The sequence below is a fragment of the Natator depressus genome, chromosome 5 (genome assembly GCF_965152275.1).
Source record: "Natator depressus isolate rNatDep1 chromosome 5, rNatDep2.hap1, whole genome shotgun sequence".
Taxonomy (NCBI): domain Eukaryota; kingdom Metazoa; phylum Chordata; order Testudines; family Cheloniidae; genus Natator; species Natator depressus.
The window spans coordinates 25,572,298-25,595,755 of record NC_134238.1 but is presented as its reverse complement, the minus strand read 5'-3'; the positions used below and the strand labels follow the sequence as shown (position 1 = coordinate 25,595,755).

At 39.2% G+C, this 23,458-nt stretch overlaps 1 protein-coding gene across 2 annotated transcripts in view; it reads right to left on the bottom strand.

Moving 5' to 3' along the window:
* Positions 1–23,458, bottom strand: part of NIPBL (NIPBL cohesin loading factor) — a 296,004-nt gene that overhangs the window by 121,169 nt on the left and 151,377 nt on the right. For both annotated transcript variants that reach the window (XM_074952486.1, XM_074952487.1), the window contains exons 8-9: positions 20,869–20,962; positions 11,465–12,097 (exon numbers count right to left, since the gene is read on the bottom strand). In XM_074952486.1, the coding sequence (XP_074808587.1) occupies positions 11,465–12,097; positions 20,869–20,962 (727 nt within the window). The remainder of the gene's footprint in view (positions 1–11,464; positions 12,098–20,868; positions 20,963–23,458) is intronic.

Genomic DNA, 23,458 nt, shown 5'->3' with positions numbered 1-23,458 from the left:
CACCTTGAAGTCTTTAAACCACAATTTGAGGACTTCAATAGCTCAGATATAGGTTAGGGGTTTGTTACAGAAGTGGGTGGGTGAGATTCTGTGGCCTGCGTTGTGAAGGAGGTCAGACTAGACAATCATAATGGTCCCTTCTGACCTTAAAGACTATGATTCTGCACTGCTGCAGACAGCAGGCAGTCAGAGAGTGGTAGACCAGCTCTAAAGGCAGCGCCGCCGCCAGCAGCAGCACAGAAGTAAGGATGGCACAGTATGGTATTGCCACTCTTACTTCTGCATTGCTGCCTTCAGAGCGGGGGCCTCAGTCAGCAGTCACCACTCTCTGCCAACTCAGCTCTGCAGACAGCAGTGCAGATGCAGATGTAAGGGTGGCAATACCACGACCCCCCTACAAATAACTTTACGATCCCTCTATCCCATGCAACTTCCTTTTGGGTTGGGACCCCCAGTTTAAGAAATTCTGGTCTCCCCCATGAAATCTGTATAGTATAGTGGAAAAAGTACACAAAAGACCAGATTTCACGGTCCGTAATGCATTTTTTCCCAGATGTGAATTTGGTAGGGCCCTACCCATGTAGGGTGACCAGATGTCCCAATTTTATAGGGACAGTCCCGATTTTTGGGTCTTTTTCTTATACAGGCTCCTATTACCTCCCACCCGCTGTCCCGATTTTTCACACTTGCAGTCTGGTCACCCTATACCCATGGATCTGTACCTTCATCATACATATCCTTGTGCTCCACTGTGAGGGTATAATAGGAAGCGATGGACCTACGACTGCTTCAGTTCCTTCTCAACCACGAAGTCCAGGGGGAAGGACGGCAGGTAATGGAACACCCATAGAGACAAAACATCTCAAAGAACCTCAGTTACTCTACAAGTAACCTCCTCCTCCTCCAAGTTATTGTCCCAATTGGAGCTCTACTTCAGATGACTTAAAAGCCATCCATGAACTATGGAAGGGCATTTTGAGGAGGCAGATTCAGTACAGACTGGACACCAGTCTCACCAAAGGCTGCATCTGCCCTGGAAACATGCATGATAACATAGTGCTTAGAAAAATACGCACAGACAACCATCTGCAATGAGTATGTTCTTAAGTATGGCTATAGAGGTGCATTGTGCCCTAAGAGAATGGGCAGTCATCTTAGGTGGGGGGATGCACTCCAGAAGCTTTGTAACATTCTAAAATGCAACCTGAAGCTCATTTCAATAGTCCTGAGGTGGAAATCTGGCATCCCTTCATTCACTCTGTGGTGCTGCGTAGTATCCAAAATATTGGGAGATTCATGACCCTGAAACCAAAAGATCAAAATAGCTGCTTGGGAAAAGTCACCAACTGAAGTAACACAGATGACGGCCCCTTTTTGTGGAATCTGGAGCTCTTCCTATGTGGTTCCAACTAGTCTTTGCGGGGGTTGACACTTGAGTGGGCAAGACCATTGCGCTATCTGCAACTTGTTATATTTCTCTTCATTGTAGGGATGTAGATGCCAAGAGATTGCAGGGTCCCGCTAGAGTTCTTCAGTGAGTGAAGGGATTTGTCTGTTGTATCATTGAAGAGCTTGGGCTCTTTGAAAGGAAGATCCTCCACCGTATTTTGGACCTCTGTGGGGAGACCAGAGGATTGCAGACAGAGCTTGATGCATAACTATAACATAAATTGCCAAGAACAATTTGTGTCAGCTGCATGTAGTGAAGCCTGTAGAGAAGCTTTGGCAATCATCTGGAGAGCCTGAAATGGTTTCTTCTGGTCTTGAGGCAAATAATAATCAATGTGAGTATTTGCTGTAATTAATAAAGTCATGCTTTTGCCATCAAAGCACGATAGATGAAAACCCTGAATTGTAGACTGGCCAAAGAGTAACTCTCAAGGCCAGAAAAGTCCAAGCATTTAAGTTCTGTATCATGAGAGGTTGATCTGGATCAATGCTGTCTATTTCTCTCATTAATGGCATTGACTACCAGAGAGATATGATTGCTTTCTATAAGTGCATAGGAAGGATAAACACCAGGGAGGGAGAAGAGTTATTTAAGTTAAGGAACAGTTGTTGCCACAAGAACAAATGGATATAAAGTGGCCAACAAGAATTTTACGATTGAAATTAGATGACGGTTTCTAACCATCAGAGGAGTGAAACTACGAAAGCTAGCTAGCGCACACTGTGACAATCCATCACTAGCCATAGATGGTTGAGAAGGAACTTGAGCAATGGTGGGTCTGCCCCTCCCTGACAAAAAAAAATCTCTGTACGAAAGTGCATAGGTGTGTGCACACACAGTAGTGCAGCACCCATAGGGACAATAAATCAAAGAAGATCATGCCTTCTTAAGTCACTATTCTGGAGATCCATGAAAACACAAAAAAAATTGGAAGGAATTCAAAAACATCCTTCATCTTAGTTGACTGACTTTATGCGTCTTTTGTAACTTTGGTGTTCAAACTTCAGCCACTTAGATCCATAGATTTTTTTATTATTATTTTTGCTGCAATGGCAGTAGCATATCTAGTACTTGACTAGCATATCATAGAGACTAATATTTCCCTTTCACAGATCCAGATTCTGGTGCAGAACAAGACCTTGTCTCAGTCTGAGTGGTGGTTACAGATTATAAATCAAATGACAGCCAGGACCTGTGGGACCAATAAACTGCAGTCAGTCTCTGTGGCCTGCTTCTTTGCAACCAGTGGAGTAGGTGGGAAGCCACAGAGCAGTCCTTTGACCATCTTAGAGGTATGGCATCCAACTTCTCTACCTCCAGGTTTTTTTTCTTTTCAAGCACTGCTCCATTTTTTGTACTGTTACTATACAAACAAATCCAACAAAGTCTGAAGAACTGATTGATCCAGCTACGTTTTCCTGGGCATGTATCTTTCCTGCTGAGCAAAGAAAGGATAAATGATGATGTTCTCTTTCTATAAAGTGCCCTGAGGGGAAAGGGAAAGTTTTTGTTCTCAAGACATTATCAACGTCATTTCTCTATGGAGTCAAAAAAAATGTTTAGCCTCTTGTGAAATTACATAGGCTATGGTGGTGGTATTTTCTGTGAGGATCAGCACATGATCAGGAGAGGATGTTGAAAATGAGGGAAGGCTAATCTGATGGCTCAGATTTCCAGTCAATTAAGTCTCCTTTCTCATCCTTGAGCCAATACCACTAGAGCCACCACAGAGTTCAAACGCACCCTTCATTCTTGGAAACTACTGTTTCTCCAATATTTGAGGGTATGCCCACTAGCAAAGGGACATTACAATTGAAACCAGCACGTATGTTCTTCATCTACTTGTTTGCCAGGTTTGCAAGACAGCAGTGCCAAATGAACGGTGTCCACAAAGGAAACCAGCATATCAGGACCTGCGGTAAGTATGGTGGCTGGATGAGTGGTGACTGGGTCATTTAAACATCTTTTCTAGTTTCTCCTTCAAAATGAACATTTTGTCCAGGACAGTATCCAGAACAACTGTAGGTCATCAAGTCTCCAAGGTTGCAGCTGACTCCTTACCCTATTTAAAAGGAAACCATGTTCCTCCAGATATGATACAGTTGCCATGAATTCTTACATGACTTTAGACAGAGAGGAATCGAATGGTTAGACATGTATGTTCTGTTCTCCAAGAGAATCATGTTGACAAGGGTCTTTTGTAAATACCCATGGAAAGGTAGAGACCAAAAGAAAGAAACTGGTATTGTTACTGCCCTTCATATTAGCAGAATTGTGGGTACCTTCAATGGTTCTGCTGTATTAATATGCTAAGGTAGGCCTCTTTACGAATATCTTATAGATGTCATGAAGTCACCTTAGTTACATCATCCTTTCATCTTCTTTATCTATTTTGACTTTCTTGTGGATTTATTCAGACTTCAGGTGCATGATGCCTTGAGTGTCTCCATTCCTCTTCAGCATCTCAAAGGAGATAGATTCCATAGCACTGATCCCTGGATGGAAATAGGTTAAAGGCTGAAGAACAGAGCTAAACTTTTAAATATTTTAGTGTGAGGGTGTGTGTAAAATTAGTTTAGCATAGAACATCAAAAAGCCTTATGTTGCTAAAAGATTACTTGAATAAGCTTCCAAAGTCTCTGCAACAAGCAGACACCTACGGTATGCCATAAATTCAAGTCTGAAAGCAGAGGACTTTAGAAACTTGTGTTGAGACGTGACTGCTAAAAGACCCAATCTGCTTCTAGTCACACAGGGAAAAGGAACATCCCATAAAGAGGGATGTCAGGAGAAAACACTCAGACTAAGTAGTCCCTCAGCTGATCTGCCTTAGGCTGAAGGAGGCTTAAGAGCAGATTTGCTGAATTCAGGAAGTTGAACAGCTTATTTTTGGAAGTGTGTTTGTAACAGGATGGTAATGTAGTTAGTGTAATTAGGAGCTGAAAGCTCACACAAGGCATTATAATTTTTCTTCTCCTGATCCTTGTAACTCCCTGCTCCTGTCAAGCTGACTAACGTGCCTCTGTATTGTCAGGGGCAATCTATGTTAGTACACTAGAAAACTGCATGACTAAAACTATGGAAGAGTGGCAGCCAAGCTTCAAAGCCATTCAGACATTGTAGTTCCCTACTAAATCTCTCTCATTTTAACAGTTTAATGTGTAACCTACTTTAACCTCTCCCAAGAAATAGGTTTTCAAAATGTAAGTGTTGGGTTCCATCGATGTGATCACTTTGTGAATGGGTAAAACTGTTTGGAAAAGAATAATTCTCCACAAGTACCTGAAAATCTAACATACATACTTGTACTTAGAATAGTAAGAAAATCTCTGGAAAAAAAAATGAACACAGAAAAATTTAAAATACTGTTAGTACCTTAATGAAAAAATAATGACCATTTATTCAAGTACTACTTGTGAGAGACTGATTTACAACTTGGTTTATATCCAATAGCTTGTGTAAGTGGCAAACTCTTAAATGTTTATTGCCAAATTGTTTTATGCTCCCCAACATTCCTCTGATACATTACTGATTTTATTCTGACACCATCATACCTTCGATTCAAAAATACTTTAACTAATTGCAATGACATTTATGCTGCCTGATAATGAGCAAAGCCTACATCATGTTATGTTAATTAATATCAGAGTGGATTCAGCCACCAGTTACAAACTACAAAAGCAGTATGTTCATCTTGACTTGCAATAACTTTTTTTTAGCTCCAACTCTATATCATCACTTTCTCTGTTACACATGACTGCACAAAGGACACAGGACAAATTATTCGTTGGACAATTCCTTTTGTCACAAATCCTTTCCTCCCATCCTTTCAATAGGTACAGTGATAGTCCTATTATTAGGCCACAGTCTGAATGAAACAATTTTATTTTATATCCTAAAATACTACTTTACTACTATCCTCAGAGACCAGATTCACACTTCAACAAACTTCTACTTGGAAGAGTCTACACTGCCATTGGAGATCTACACTATTTAAAAAAAAAAACATTCAGAAGTGTTTTCACATGTTTTCTTTCCTCAGTCTGTTATTTCACCTTCTTTAAAAAAGGGAAATTCAAGCAATTTTTACAGATAGACTGTAACATCTAATTTCAGTAAACTGAAATTCTTTTTATCTACGTTATTACAATCACATCTATGTTAAATATCTCACTATCTCCTATAAAAATAGGACACTAGCAAACTTTTTTCATTACCAATGTTACATAAGGACACTAGCTCCACCTAGTGTAGTGTACAGTGATACAAAATGCAGACTTCATAAAGTTTACCTGTCACACTTGCAAAATACATACAGCATCCTATTTTGTCTTGTTTTCTTTTCTTGTAGGGACACTAGATTTTTTAATATACATATTGCTCCAAGTTATCTTCCTCCCATTTTAAGTATTCACAAATGCCTCATTTCAACTTCTTCCTTGTATCTGTGAGTCTACTTTTGTACAGGATAAGTATACAAATGACAAAACAACTCATGTCTCTTTTTTTTAAGGAAAACAAAGAATGATCTTAAGCTTTTACCATTCATTTTGTACACCAGTAGTACATTGCCTGTAGCTACACATTTTGTCATGAAAATGTATAGGCAATATTAAATTACACACAATGCCTCAGGCAACATCAGTAATTAATTCTTATTGCTCGTGTTGTTGGTTTTTTAATGTAAAAGTTACATTAAAAAAAAGATTACTTACCAATAACTGTAGTTTTGAGTGTATTGCTCCTGCATATCCACACTCTTGGGATGTACGTGTCTGCTGCTTTCAGCTTGGAACCATCTAGAAAAGAAGTGCCCACTGAGGACATGCAAGTGCCCCCTCACAGATCGAAACACTGGAAGCAAATTTATAAAAGGGTCCAAGTAGCCGTTTCTTCCATTAGTTTAAAGAATCCATACAAGGATACCAAAGAAGTGGGGAGAACGGATCTTCAGAGGCAATGTACTGGAAAAATGCAGTTACTGGTAGGTAATCTTTTTCTCCTTTAAGAATTGCTTCTGTAGATCCCTATTTTTAGGGAATTAAGTGCAGTAGCCTCTCAGGAGAAGAGCTGAGAATTCAATGATAGTTGCATGACGGCTCTCCCAAATTGATGAATCTAGAGAACAGTACTCTGTACAGCTAGAACTGTAACTCCATATAAGTTTATATGACAGACACATTACATAAAAATGATTTTGAACCTGCCTAGGATCCAAAAGAATGAGTGTTCAATCCTACAAATACAGGGCCTCCAACTAAAATTATAGCAAATCTGAATCCATGCCTAATGCATTTTGAAACTCTAAACAGAAATGGATTCCCTTTTGGATTTTTCACTAAAAGCTATATATTAACTAGATGACTTCTAGATGGGTTTTCTTCCTTCCTTTCTAAACAGTAGCATAAGGCCCTATTAATATTATGAATATGTTATCTACTTCCCACAGTAACATATGTGGTCTAGGGAAAAACATTAACCATTTGAGGTAAAAATAGGGGGTGATACTTTTAACCCCTGTAAGGAAGGTCAGCCATTAAAACCTCCAGTTCATTCTCCTTGATGAGGTTATAGCATTCAGAAAGGCAGTTTTCAGGTTTAAAGGTGCCTCTATTAATGTTGTAAATACTAAGTTTAAATCTCCTGATATATAACCTGCTCTTCAACTGGAGAGTTAGTGAGCATTTTAAAAAGTATAATGTAATGGAAGATTAAAACTTGGAACAGTAGGATCATGTGCAAAAATAATGTACATAAGCATCCTAGTAGTGGTAAGAGACAAACCAAATTTTTTTCAAATGAGACAGTCAAAAGTCTAAGGAACTGGTGTTGATAAAGGTCCAAATTGTTATCTAACCAAAAGAAAATCTCTTCTGCTTCAAAAAACATTCCTTTTTGGAAATTTTCTAGATTGTAACTTTCTTGCACGTTCTTCTGAATCTGCATCCTTCCCGCACAGTCACAGGTCACTTAGGGCACAAACATGTGTTCACCATCCCTGTCTATCATGCTGTTTGCCAAAATTACTACCTTGATGTGTTTCTATAACTGAACTCTTTTACAAGGATAGATTGCTGGCCTATTGCTCAACCTCCAACCGGTCTGGCTTGGGTGGTGCTGACAGGAGTTAAAACTCCTCACACTCAATGTCAGAATTTTACAAAATACTCTGAACAGACTAAGATCAGAATGAAGAATGTGGCTGTGCTCCCAAGAGAAAATTCAAAAGTAATTAAGAGGAACAGAAGCATCAAGAAGTACAGAAAGTCTGAATACTTAAATTGTGAGCCCAAGTAGGAGCTATGAGAAATAGGTACATCCTTGTAATTTCTGATTTTCCTGAGTATGATCAGAAGTAGAAACAGGGAGTCTCGTCTGCCATCCAAAATAAAGAGGCCCATTAGCATATACAGGTCTACCCGTGTACTTGATCTGGGGTAGGGTCACCTCATGATAATTCTTGTTTCAAAGAGAGGCAAAGATGATCCCATTTCCTACAAAATCCTTCAGGAATCACTCATGTTGCCATTTATGTCTTCTACTGACACCTGAGACTTGATAAAGAGAAGATGGATTAATCTGATGAGCCACCATTACCTTCACCAGTTTTTTTCCAATACAGACAAGTTGTTCACAATACTGATCAATTTAGAGAATGATTCCCTAAGTGGAAGAAGAGAAGGAGATGATGGCTTGTTCTTCCCAAGAGCAGACAAAGAAAAAATTACACATTTTACCAGACTCCTCAGTACCTTTTAGTCATGACGGAAAGACTACAAAAAGGGTCATGTAAATGAAGGTCCAAATGACCATAAGGTCAAAATAATGAAATGGATCCCAGAAGAGCTTTTCGGTGTGGGGCAGTGTATCAGGGTGATGCTTCCTACTCACATCTGATGAAGCTAAGGTCAACCATGTCAGTTCTTAGAGCAGCAATCTGTGCCCTGATAATCTCCCTTTTTCTTCTTTATTCCAGAAAGATTTGGCACAGCCCAGAGAAGAAGGCATCTGCTTAGTATGTTGCTCCAGTGCCATCATCAGAGTTGAGGTCTCCACTCAACTTGAAGCAGCTTTGTTCTGCGGGAGCTAAATACAGAGGTATTGGAATTGAGGCACTCAGTGAGGACGGCACCATAATCTCCAAAGTCTACAGATCCCCATCCCTCATATGTACCAACCAATCTCAAGAATCATAGCATTTCTTTCTAAAGAGTATCATTCATGCCAGTTCTGAAAAGTATCCCCAGGAGAGTTCCTCCTCTTCTCCAGAATGATTCAACACCCGTGGAAAGAACATGTTCACATGCACCAAAAGCCTTGAAGTTTAGACTATGGCTGTGAGAAGCCTTAGAGTGCATCTCTGAGAAAGTACAGTGCTGTAGAGACATCATAACCCCAAAGGACTCCATAGCTGAGGAAGCCTTGGGAAATACAACAAGCCTTTCAATGGTTCCTGAGGGTGATCATATAAAAGAAGCCATTGATGGTTCTAGAACCAGCAGGCTGAGATCAGAAGGTACTCTTCAAGGACTAAGCACCAAATACACTTTTGCTCAAGTTCCTTATCCTGAGAGATAAGCCATAAAACTCAGAGCAGCATCTGGGGAATGACCCGCTCTCAAGAACAGGAAACACTGGATGTATCTGTCTGTAGTGAACATCTTGACTTTGCAGTATGGGCACCAATTAAAGCCTGTGCACTCATTCTTGTCAGCCATACAAAACCAGGAGGAGAGAACTAGAGCCAAGAACTAGCCAGAAAAACCTAGGACAACCATCTGCACTGCCTGAAGTCGGGCCGCATCACCTTAAGGATGTAACACTCAAGTTTTTCACGCAATGGCAGAAAAGTTACCAGAAAAATTAAGTAAAGAACAAAGCTACACTTTTCTTAAAAACTAAAGTATGCACAAAAAAATTACAGTGCAGAGAGACAGGAGCACTAAGATGGTTCAGTACCCACAATGAGCCACAATGAAGCACTAACAGAGTGGTTTGGTCTATGAATCCCCTTTTACAGTCTTGCTCCGAATATCTGAGTGCTGCAGAAGGGTGGTTATGCAACCCCAAAAGACACTGCTTTTCTAGATGGTTCTCAGTTAAAGGCCTTGGAGAACATCCCAAGAGCTGGGATCTACAGAGACAATTCTTGAAGAAACAAAGGGTTAGGAAATAAATTGAAAGCACTTTTAAATCAAGTTAATTATTAGTAGAAGAAGTATAGCAGCTTAGCCATTCAGAAAAGCATTTCCTTCCATCAAAAGTATATTAAAATCAGATTAAGAGGCGGTACATTTGAAGAGAGCACATATTTCTCTCCATAAATGGATTATCTGAAATAATGCATAATGTAATGTGACAAGACTCAAATTTATCACAAAATAAAAGATTTTTTAAAGTTTTACTAATTCCAGTAATAAATATTAAAATTTGGGTTAGAAACATGCTTTGATTTATTTAACAGAATTTTTGGTCTAAATAAGGAAAAAACTTGTGCTCTCTCTGGATGGGTGATTAAGTCTGCATTTGTTAATACCCAAATTTGGTGCCAACTAAAATAGAGCCCAGTTCAGATATTGGTTCATACATGTTCAGTTGCAACTGTATTATCAAGTCAGAAATTGCCCTGTTTAACTTCAGCAAGGCTTTTCTCTGACACCTCTGCTAAATTAGCATCAGACTTAAAAAGATTTTCTCTCAGAAGTTAAACAGATAGTATACAGGCTGCCTTTAAACAAAACTAAGGTTTACCCATTCTCATTTAACATGCCTTTTCCACGTAACACACAAACACACCCACATACCCCCCTTGTTTTCAATTTCTAGAGGTGGGGTTTTATTCCACTGTTATAACTTCATAGCAAATGACCTTAACACTGGTTAACATGATCAGAAACGTAAAATAGGATCAAGAAAGGATCACCCTGAAAAGGCATCTATGGAGGGCAGGCTTTAGACATAGATATTTAAATAAAGAGGGAAAAGGAACACTCCAAAGGTTAGTCTAGCTTCTATGGTGTAGAGCAGTGGTTCTCAACCAGGAGTCCGGGGATCCTGAGGGTCCACCAAGCATGGCCAGGGTTAGACCCCCGGGGCCCAGGGCAGAAAGCCAAAGCCCCTCTGCATGGGGCTGAAGCTCAGGGCCCTGAGCCACGCCACCCAGGGCTGAAGACGAAGCCTGAGCAGTGTAGCTTCCCCAGGCAATGCTTGCTACCCCCAACACCATCCCTGGCTTTTATATGCAGAAAACTAGTTGTTGTGGCACAGGTGGGCCATGGAATTTTTACAGTATATGGGGGAGGGAAAGCCTCAGAAAGAAAAAGGCTGAGAACCTCTGGCGTAGAGAATACAAGTCTGATAAATAGGTACTGTATATAGTAGTTCACTGGAATATGTAATTTACAGATAAACAATGGTGTTCAGTTGATCAAAAACGAAAGCAATGTAGAAGTATATATTATCCAATCATACCATTGCCTTTTTAAAAAAAGATGTACAATTCTGATCCAATATACCTTTCATGTTAGATATGACTGGTGATAAAAACAGAAGTGGTGTAGCAATTCTATTGTAATTTCAAAAAAAGATGTTTATACTGTATGGTCAGTAAACTAGTGCACAAGGGAAGCGTCTCTTTCATCAACTAATTGATCCGTTATTTAATATCTATTAGAAACTGTGATTCCATCTATCAATGTAATTGTGTGGTACTGTCAGAATTCAAGTAACATCACAAGCAATGTCCACTCTATCCTGATCTAATGTCATGGCTCAAAATTAAGAGTAGTTTATGAATAATTTAACTTTATTTTGTATGAACCCAAATTAAAAAACCTAACAACTTCATTCTCCAGATTTTAAGGATTGCAAGCAAAGTAATACCAGATATTACACACATGAAAGGTCACAGTTCATTTTGGACAACAAAGATGATGGCAGTATAAGAACCTATACAGAACAGAACAGAACTATGTGATGATGGGAAATAATAGGATATATACACAATCCTTTTACCTTTATCTTGGACTTCTTTTGAAAATCGCTCCCTTTCAATAGCTGATTCACGTTCTATCCGCTCAATTTCAGCCAATGCATCCAACTCTACTTCATCATATGGCGTTATAGTTCCTTGTTGCGAAACCTGTTGCTGTGTCTGTACCACAGGAGTTTGAGGTTGTTTTGCAGCAACTGAAGTGTTCTGTTGTAAAACAGGCACTTGTTGTGCCTGAAGGAATGCTGTCTGTTCATGCTGAGGCAAACATTGAGCAGCATTTAGTGGGCGATTAACATCCTGTGGAGTAATGGGTGTTTTAGAAGTCTGTCCTGGGTACTGCACATTAAAAGGAATATCACCCTCTGACACATTACTGTTTTCCAAACCAGAAAGCATATCGTCCTGCTGGTCCATATCTGAAGATCTTACACGAGAGAGTCTTAACGTAAGTTTAGTGGAGTCCTTGGAAGGAGAACTAATGATATCATACATTGCAGCTTTTTCAGTCTGGTCTTTTTCATCCTTGCCTAACTTCATTTTCTTTTGTTTCTTTTGCTTTCTTTCTGGAGAATCTAACAATATGTCTGGGGGTACATCTCTAGGTGATGAATAAGGTGGAGGCTGAGATTGTACGATTAAAGGTGGTCTTGATCCTAGAATAATAATTCAGAAAAACTGAACAGTTATGGTGTTTCACAGTTTATATAAAAACACACTAAATATACCCTAAATTATTTATAATGTGTATTTCTACAAATAGCTGTGCTTACAAAGAGTAAGTATATAAATAAGATGCATGATGAAGAACATCCTAAAGCCAGATGTAATACAGATAGTTGCAGCAAAGGATGCCCATATCTCCTAGCAATTTATTTTAGCAATCCACACGTAGTGGAGAAAGCACCATTCTAGTGAAGATGGCCAAAACTTTTCACAAAGCTCTTATAAGTTCAGGCCAGGACATCAACTATTAAAGATTTAGGTTAATGAAAAGGTAACCTGGTCTATGGGAAAAGGAAGGGTTTAAGTCTCCATAGATTCTCGTGGGGTCCAGTGATGAAAATTTAATGATGAGCTATAGATAGACAATAGTCACTACATCTATGCATTTCCAAATGCAATAAAATGAAATCTGAACACATCCACAGGTCACAGAAGGCTCCCTACTTAAACATGTTCCTGGAAAGATGAAGTTAGGAAGCATTTCAAAAGCAAAATAAAAATGGCCTTCCTTTACTCTTTTTCCCTTAGTATATCTATTTCTTTTGCAACTTTCCTACTTTAGGGGAGCACTTAGTCAATTCACCTAGAGGCAATGCTTCTGTCCACAAGTGACTGAGGATATTGTTTCCACCATTACCTTTCTTCATCTGTTCTTTTTTTCCCCATCTCCCAACTTATTTACTTTTCTTTCTAAAATGCATTCATCCCAAGTTTTGAGCACATTTACATGTATTTTACAAACAGGAACTTTAAAAAAGGGGATAATGTTCACATACACACCTCCCGAATTCACCACAAATTTAAAAAACCTCTTTTCATTTTCAAATAGTGCAAGCTCCCTTAACTCTCTGTTCCACAAAAAGCCTAGGAAAATAGATAAACTTTGCAAAGGTCAACAATTTGAGCTCTGTTGGTCCATTGTGGGAGTGATGATGTGGAGAAGTGAAGGGCACAAAGGGCCCCTTGCTAAAAAATACCCTGCTATGAAGCCTCCTCTAGATTAAACATGGGGGCTATTAGCTTAAGCTTTTCTAATGATACCATGATAACACTTGAGGAGAGGGGCAGTAGCTAAGGTAGCTACAATTCAACCACTTAGACATTTATTGGTTAACACCTTGAACTGCATTCAAATTAATTGGAAGACAGACTGCAATTGTAATATGATCTATGCAAGAGACACTACTAAGTAAGGACGAAGCCTTATTCTGCAGATGAAGTTTCTGATTGATTTTCCAAGTAGCTCCAAGGACAGCACATTGCAACACATGGATCTAACAGTGACAAAATGAGGTATAACTGTGGCAAGGTCTACGTTCAATTAAAAGCTCTCTCCACAAATGTCCTCTTTTCCTTTGTCCAAGCTCTTGCGCCTTGCTTTTTCTCCAGTTCACCCTGATAGATGTTCTACAACCTCTTTACACTAAACATGTAGTAACTTGGATTTATTTTACCCTAATCCTTTTTTCCTTTCCTCATCACGACTGTCACTTACACTAACCTCCCTCCCACTGAAGCTTGCAACCATGAAATCATCTTTGATTCCCTTTCTCCTCACATCCAGACTCTAAAAATCTTGCAGCTATTCACTCCAGCATTTCTCAAATCAGCCCGCATCTTCATCCCCCAGGCCAAAATCCTGGCTTCTGCCAAGGCTGTCTCTCATTCTGCCTTCCACCACTGACTTCAATTCTTGTGATATATAACTTGAGATCCTTTTGACCTCAAGTGTAAATATTCCAGAACCTACAAGATTAGTTTACTACAGCATATAGGAGAAAATCTATTACCTGATTATTTCCTTTCTGGTAATGACCCTCTCCCACAACAGAACATAAGGACTGTATTTCTCTTTTGGCAGATACCAGAGGCGTCACAAACTTGTCCAAAGACCTTACATGCTTGCCTCCATTCCCCACATACACTTCTATTCTCAAGCCAAATGAGTACTTTTAAAGCTGTAATGGAACACTCAATTCTTATTCTTAACAATTATGTCTTATTCAATGACATTAAAAGCCTGATTGTCTATTGCCTTTCACCTTGTAAAGTATTTATACTAGTGCAAAGTGAGTGTAAAACAGTACCAATCTGCGCTTACTTTGCTCTGGGGCATGACATATACATAAGGTATAGGGCAATAGAGAATCAGGCTTTTTCTATTTAAGAGTAGCCTGAAAAGGCCAAAGGATCTCAGATGACGATCTCAGATGAGTGGACTGGGTTGTGAGATTATTCCCAGAAAAATAATCAGTTAATTTTTTTCATTCTGGATTCTGACTTCTCCACCACATTTGGGATCTAGCAAGCAGTAAGGAAAAATTAATAGTGAGGGAGAAGAAAGAATAAACAAGAGTTTCCCCTTCCCTAAAAAGCAACATATATAACTATTTTTGGGACCATCACTTGGAGCACCTTCCTGGTGAAGGAAAAATAAATAAATTTGTTAGTCTCTAAGGTGCCACAAGTACTCCTTTTCTTTTTGTGTATACAGGAATGACATTAGTAGTTAACAGAGTTTTATAAAGGTGTAGGTGACCAGGTGGCAAAAGTACAGATTTCCCCTACGATATCTGATGTCCTATCCCAGGATGTCACCACTGAGCATATTAAATAGGCTCTGATTCCTTCTAGCACTGGTTTATTCTCAGCTGTGTATGTCTGGCAATGCCACCTGGCTAAGAAGGATTTAGAAGCTGTCAAGTCTAGGCATCTAGGGTGAAAATAAATGAATAAAGAGGAGGTTTTCCTGAACTGACTGGTTCTACTAAGATACAATTTACCAGCTCTTCCCACAAGCAGCATATGCCATGCTCTTTTGCATGTTGAGGTGTCAAGCAAAATGATTTCCTGTTATGTTAGGAAGCATATGTTTAACTTTGGAATAACTTGAAAGCACGATGAGCAACCTGGCCCTTAGGGAAAATATTATAAGGCTCATGCCATAATAGCAAAGATTTCTGGAGACATTTCTTGCTAACGTGATTATGATGAGGAAGAATGTTTTCATAGCAAGGAAATACAGTGAATTAGATATCATCTGCTTGAATGGATAGGTGAAGATCCCATGTAGGTAGGATAGGTTTGGTTTACATAAGAGTGCTGCTATAATAAACTTTGATACTATGGAGTGATCTACGAGAGACTTGGATGAGCCTGATTTTATAACAGTCTTTAGTGCTGAGACACAAGCAGCAATGGTGGTGGTGGTCCCTAGGTCCAAGTGTAGGCCATCCTATAAGACATTCAACAAATGGGAAAGCCTGATTTCCTCTAGCTGATCTTTCCTAGTACCAATAGGAGAATTTTGTCCAAACTCTTGTGTAGGCTGAGAGGGTGCAAGGCTTATGTGAGGCTAAGAGACCCTCCATTACTTTGGAAGGGGTATCCAACCTTATTTAGGACTTGTGCTCAATAACTAAACAATCAGACTCGAGTAATCTGGGATGTGATGCAGAAGCAGGTCCTAAAATAGGACATCCTGCCTGCTACGGAGAATAAAAGGAAGCCTGTGTAATATCTCCAAAACATTTGAGTCCCAAGTCCTTCTTGGCCAGTCTGGGGTAAGGATGACAGCTGCAGCATCCTTCCTATATCTTCTTAATCATTCTTCCTAGTAGCAAAAAAAAGGAAGAGAGTGAGAAGCGTTTTAGAGAAGCTGACTTGGAAATCTGTGAGCCAGACCATCTTTTCCCAGTGATCTTCAGTCTATTTTCCTCGCCTTGTCTTTTGCATTACAACTGAACATTAACATATCCCATTAAGGTGTGTCTCAGCTAAGGCTTAAGTTGAACTGAGCGAAGCCTCTCTAAATACTAGCTTGAATACATGCAGGTTCAGAAACCATTATTACCTGTCTATCTCTGATGGCTTAACCCAGGCAGGTTTTTTGTTCAGCAATCCTTTTGGGTGAATCACCCTAGCAGAGGTTAGATGAGCTTCTGCCCAGGAAATAATCTACTTCACTTTGGCATTTAAATTAAATGTCTTGTTCCTACCTCTTCATGATACATTTGTAGCATGGTTGTCACATTTTCTAACTGAACCACACACTGTGTTTCTCTCTCAGATTATCCTAGAAGAGCCACCTTGATCATTCTCACCTCTAAGAAGTGGATGCTCTGGAGTCTGACCTTTCATCATATTCTCTTTGTTATGATGCCCTGGGTCTGATCCCACACTCTGAAAGGCATCAGGGATTTAGGATTCAGATCGCAGAGGGGGGAATCCTACCATCAGTCAGCTTCCTTTTTCAGAGGGAACAGAGGGAATGGATCACTCTGAATGGTACCTTCACCTTTCATTGCATCTCCTACTGAGAACAGTTTCTAGCCCTCAAGTGGAAACCTTTAAGCACTCTTGCATGCCATTTGGCCAATAAAGTAATCTCTATGCATGGAGCCCGTCAGACCTATGACCTACAGGTAAAGATGGACAACTTGTGGCACACTGGACATCAGTACCAGAAAGTTATCAAAACTTTGCTGCATTGGAAGGACTCTCATTCTGTGTGTGTCTGCCTTGACTCATGGTGAGGATCTACAACGGTTCAGGGATTCTCTTCTTTAAGTATATCAGCCTGGAGTCTGGACAGGGTACTCTGAGTTGCTTACTGAGGGTATGTCTGCACAGGGGGTAAAAATCCACATCTGGTCCAGGTCAGCTGACTGAGGCTCTGGGGCTAAAAAATTGCTGTGTAGACATTCAGGCTCAGCCTCGAGCTTGAACTCCAGGATTCTGAGGTTGGAAGATCCCAGAGCTCAGGCTCCAGCCTGAGAACAAATGTCTACACAGCCATTTTTAGCCCCACAGCCCAAGCCTGTGAGCCAGAGTCAGCTGACCTACGCCACCTGTGTCTGTGTCATGGGGCTTTTATTTCCCATATAGCTGTCCATGAGAATTACAGAATGATAGAAAAGTAGTGCTAAATGGACCCCTGAGAAGTCATCTCGTCTATCCCCTCATGTTGAAACAGGATCTGGATACCTAGACCATCCCTGACAGGTGTTTGTCTAATCCGCTCTTAAAAATCTCCAGTGATGAGGATTCCACAACTTCCTTTGGTAAGCTACCCCAGTACTTAACTAACCTTATAGTTAGGAACTTTTTCCTAATATCTAACCTAAATCTGCCTTGCTGCTACTTCTTGTCCTACCTTCAGAGGATAAGGACAACCGATCACTGTCCTCTTTATAACAGCCCTTAACATATTTAAAGACTTAACAGGTCCTCCACTCAGTCTTCTTTGCTCAATACTAAACATACTCAACCTTTTTAACCTTTGCTTATAGGTCTGATTTTCTAAGATTTCCACAATTTTTGAGGTGCTCCTCTAGGCTCTCTCCAGTTCGTTCACATCTTTCCTAAAGTGTGATACCCAGAATTGGACAAAGTACTCCAGCTGAGGCCTTACCAGTGCCAAGTAGAGTGGAACAATTACCTCCCATGCCTTACTCATGATATTCCTCTTAATATAGAATGATATTAGCCTTTTCTGCAGAGGTGGCCACCACTGTCCTCCCATGATTTCACATATGAGAGCAAATGCTTCTTGTTTTTCTGGCTTGAAGTTGTTATGCTCAGAAGTTTCTTTGTTGAAAGAGCTAGAATTTGTGGATAGATATGAGAATCAAGAATGCTTTCGGCTTTTTTAAAAAATTATTTTTGGTTGGGAGGTTATCTTCCCTTTTGTGGGGGAGAGTAATAATATAACAGACTACTCTTTTCTTCTCTGATATTCTTTTCTGGATCACAGTCCATGGAGATGTGTCATGAGCCCTTGTATTATTTATCATCCAATATATAACTGGAGAGGAAGTGTAGGGGAACAATCCTGAAGAGGTCTCAGATCTTCCTGAGGGAAGATCAGAAAAGATGCCAGATCAGTTGGCAAAAACCCACATACCCACTCTCTGGCCAAATACTGAGAATCTATGAATAAAAATACTATATAAAGATCTAGATATCACCATTATTGTTACTTTTTATGAAGATCCTGGTTTGGTACTCTTTAGAGAAGGATTTACAAAAGTTTTGGGGAGATTTTTCAATGTAACCCTGCAACATTATTGACTGATGAGCAGAGTCTTGTTTATCAAGTTTTGTTGCTTAAGAGAACCCTTGCAAAGATGTCTCCATCTGTTTCTTGGCTGGCATGGGTGGAATATGCGGCCTAAACAAATCATCCAGACTCTGAGCCCCTTCTCTTGGCACAGTGAGGGCATGTAGACTGGGAACAATTGTGGCAAGGTTCCCCTTTTGTAGTTCCAGAAAAGATCTCTTAGCAGATGGAGCCCCTTTTGTTTGGCTCTGCCATGATGGAAAAGAGGAGAATAATGAAAGGATGGAGCTGGATGAGTAGTCCTACTTGGGGACTGATCCACTACACACTTCTCACAACTGTCCCAAAATTTGGCTTTAAAAGAAGATGTGGTAACAGGAACCATAGGAATACTAAGCCATTGCTCTGTTTGCATGATTGGAGAGACGGAACCTGAACTGAAGGCAGAATAGGCATGCCCGAGCCTTGGAAACTTATAGACAAATCAGAGCTGTCTTTGGTATTTGTAAGAAGAGAGGTGCAGCCAAACATGCCAGAGTAAGGGTATTTTTTTACTCTATTAAAAAAGACAGGCAAACTCAATCAAGTCAGCAAATATAACTTCCGTCATTTCTTGCAGGAGTTTTCCCCAGTCTAAAACATTACCTTTTCCCTATTCAAATTCTGTGTCAGCCAAATAGTGCTTATCATAATTAAACACTGAGCAATCATACTGTTCAAGTCTAATTAAATATACAAAAAATCTCAGGGTTATCTATATTTTGAAATCAGAGAAGCTCAATATCTACTGTATCTTCCCTAAAGGCCTCACATGTTGAACCAGAGGGCTGAGAACCTGGAAACCCTATGGTACCTTGCATGTGATCTCTCTGATGAGCAAAAGTCCAATACCACCCGTTAGGTCCTCCACGGAGGAAACAATTTTCTTTCAATATCAATTTCTTCTGTTATTTGCAGGCTTGTCAACAGTATTTTCATGGGTCAATATGAAAGACAGCTAAGAGATCTAAAATAATCAGCATGGACACTAGATGTTCATTCATCACCAAGAGGAAACTGGTCAATGCAACTAAGCTGTCTCCCTACCACATCAAGGCCTAAAAAACAGATGGTCATGCATCAAGTGGTCTGAGAACTCAAGTATTATTAGAACTATTTCAAACCACGTCAGTAAGATTCTCTACAAGGGAGATAAGAGACAGGGCAGTATTTGCTGAGATTCTTGCCATCAAAAAATAATCTCTTGATCAAAGATTTAATAATAACTACACTAAGAGACGCTGGCATTTTGGCCTCCATCAATAACTCAATACCTCCCTTTTGGACTTCAGCAAACAAGAGGTGTGTGGATCCAATATAAAGATTAGAGCCTGAAATGCCTCCAATATTTCCAGAACCATACTAATTCACACCAACTGGTCCACCACTGCTATGCTTCTGCCACAACCAGTCCAAGTCCAAGCAATCTTACAAGTTGGCTGAAAAATTTTCAAGGTGGGTGTCAATTGTGTTTGAGGTGAGGTAGACTGGATTCACCAAACTGTTTATTAACTGGAACACCTATACTGATCAAGACTTTGTGGATGCTATAATGGCAGCAACTAAATTATTCTTTTGCCACCTACACAACCCAGCACAGGACTTCATAAATTCTTTACTCCAACCTGCCAGTCTTCAATCACAACTTTTCCCACCAGGGGTTCCACCCATCTTCCTTCCAGCTTCATCTTTTGTAGGATAGCCATATAATACAATGAACTGTGAAAATCATTTTAGCAATCTTCTGCCTCCCTTCTCTACCCCTATCCTTTGTCTCAGTTCTCTCTTGCTCTCTCACTGAGCCATCTAGGAAACATTGTATTTTATTATCTTCCAGTGGTATGGCAGGAAAAAGTATTTTTGCCCCTTTTTATTATTGTGGCATTGAGTTATTAAGTATTTGCATAGCTTTGGATCCTCTGCCATACACCAGAATTGTGTACTCCATTCACCGAGTCACAGTCAATTACTGCTATAAAATGGTAAGGAGGCACTCAGGAAAAAATAAGCAAACATGCGTGCACACACACACACACGTTCTTGAGCTTGGTATAAAGAACTACTTTTAGGTTTTTTTTAATTATCTTACTAAACGGCCCTCCTACTTTTCCTATCCAGCTAATATATTTAGGCCACACCCACAGTAGATATTAAATGGTGTTTTTAAATTCCATACATTACCTCAATGTCTCTCATTGCAATTAACGCAATAACTGTTTTATGTTATGATACTTTTATAAATATAAAGAAATCAATAACTCAGTGATGTGTTTGAACCATAGAACAATGGAAATTGTTCTTCTAATACAGTTTAATCCTCAACATGTACAGGGTTCACAATCTTGCTATCTTCCACAGTAGTCTGTTTTAAAATATAGTAAGTCAAATTTTGGTCCTTCTCAGGTTTCCAGTCAAAGAGGGACCAAGATAAAATTGTAATTAAAAATATCATCATGTGCATGTAACTTCTGCGGTTTTATCTGAACATAAAATGCTAGTTAGATCAAACTATATAGCCTATAAATTCACTTGTCTTTTATCATTGGGAAATAAACTCATACATACATACATACAAACAACCTGTTTTAGCTATAAGAGTACCTTTAGGTGTTCCATCGCTTCCAGCTGGAGAGCACACTGACTGTGGTGACCGCAAAGAAAAGGATGCAGCATTCCTTATTGAAGACTCACCATCCTAAAAACAGTGATGATAATGTATATTATAAACTTATTTTCTAAAAAAAAGTCTAATCAGAAAAAATACTGGAAGGAGGTCACAAGACAGCTACTAGCACATTTAAGACGCTTTGAAATTTACACACTTTTCATCATATTTTATGTATATTTTACAATGAAATCAGAGTCCGAGTGAGAACCTACAACCAGCACATGCAAAAAATAAATATGAATTAGTGAAAATATGTTTTAGCTAAAAGCACCACTTTATTTAGTTTGTCATGAAGAATTATACATATTTAGAAGTGCTCTGATATTAGCACTCATGCCAATGAGCTAATAAATACAAGCCTGAACTCCCTTTGCTACCAATTGAAAAAAAAAATACGAAAACTCTCCATGAGGAGAGGTTTCAATTTAAGATCATAAGATCATAACGGGGACAGAAGAGAATGAAAAATTTGTTTTTCTCCCTTTAAAAAAAAACACACAAACAAATGGAAACAGCTATATACTAAGGCAAACGAGGGAGAGTGTGACTAAAGGCTAAGGAAGAAGGACTCTGCTAGCAGATTCCATCCCAAACCAAAGGTGGTTGAGAAGGAACTGAGGGTCCATGGACCACACAGCGCTATATATAGAGGCCCCTCACAGTGCAAGATGGGGAGGAGTACATGTGCAGCCCAATAGGCACTGCTACCAAAGATCTCCCATCCCACGCGCATGAGGACCTGCCACACCTACAGTGGGTTACCCATAGGACACTATTGGAAGTAGTATTATTATTTGCACTCTAAAACTCAAAAACAGTTGAATATTGCTCAAATTTTTTTAAAAAAAAACATTCAGAGAGACATTTAAGTATAGAAAATTTCAGCTCTAAAGCAGAATGTTTCAGAAACGTGTGTGTGAAAGCAGGAAATTACAATAAAAACTTCTCTGCAATGCTCACTATACTGGATGCAATCAGGCATCTGCTTTAATTGAAGTGATGCTGTCAAGTTTTTTTTTTTTTTTTTTTGGTAATTCCTTAACTCTTATCATCTTAAAATATTAAAATGTAAAAGGATTTAAAAAACTGAATGTACTTTACTTTTTGTTTACTTTCTGCAGTCAAACTGAACAAGGACACTAGACCAGTTATGTTTAATTTATTCTCGATTTCTAGACAGACAATTTCAGTTCTATCTTCTCATGTACTAGGATATTGCTTCAATCTTGGTGCTGCATATACTGTGTGGAAACTTTTTTTAAAAGAAAAAAAACCCCACTCTTGGAATAATTATTTTTAAATGTCATTGAAAGATTTCTACTGGTTCTTAAGTTTTGCAAAAAAGCGTCTTTTAACAAACGGATGATTGTTTTGGTAGTGTACTTTTAAAATAAGAATTAGCTGTGGGAAACATGTATATTTGATGCTGGAAGAAGCTTCCCACTTTAGTGAAATTGTACCACTGAGGCAGAGAACTTGGATTTTCAGGATGCTGCTTTTATATTACAAAGGTAATACTATTGAATTCACACTGTAGTTATGGATTTTCCATTAACTGTTCATTGCTTGTTTGGTGAACACACAATCATTGATATTCTGGAAACAGCTAAATGATTGTGTGCTTGTTTTTAATACACAAAAAGGATGCAGTTAATTCACCCTCTCTTGGTTTTACTGAGTTAACTGTGCTCAGGGTTTTAAGGATCCAGGTGTTAACACACTTGATATGGTCCTCTGTGAGAAAGTGTAACACGCTTGTATGTGTGTTATGTCTCCCTCCCACTCTACTGGCTAGTTTATATAGATAACTGTCTACTACTGCTGCAAGCTAATGTAGTGATTACTCTGGTAGAGGCTTGACTTGATGCTAAATATCCCAAGTTCAAGCCCCTCTCATAACCCGTAGTGAGCATTATTACAACAGCATTGCTCAAAGAACTGATGCCAAAAAATATTCTTAGTGGTTCTTACATATCATGCTTGTAAAAAACTACCTCAACAAGATACATACACAGGCTGAGAAAATGTTGGTAGGATGAGAAACTCATTAAATGGAATATTCATCACCAATTTAGTAAAGAATCTGGGATGAATTCACAGCATCACTCTTCTTTAAAATCTACTAAACTGTGTATCAGTCATTAGAGCATGAATTTCACCTCCCCCCCCCCCCCCTTTATATGAACTGAAGTCACAGATGCCAGGAAAATAAATTTCCATGCAAGACATTTGAGCTCACAGGTATTGAGTAAAAATACAAAGTCAAAAGAAACTTTAATCAGGCTTGACAGGATCATATCACTATCTAACATCAGAGACCTTTTAAATAGGGTGTTTCAAATGTGTCATGAAACCAACAAAGGGCTGATGAGCTATGTATCTACATAGGCTCTTATCCTGTCCACATCACCACAGTATCTGAGCAACTAAAACAAAGCAAAATTCCCTCTTAAAATAAGCTAAGATTTAGAGACAATTTTCACTTTTCTTCAATGCAAAATAAATGTTGCAAAAGTGGTTTCA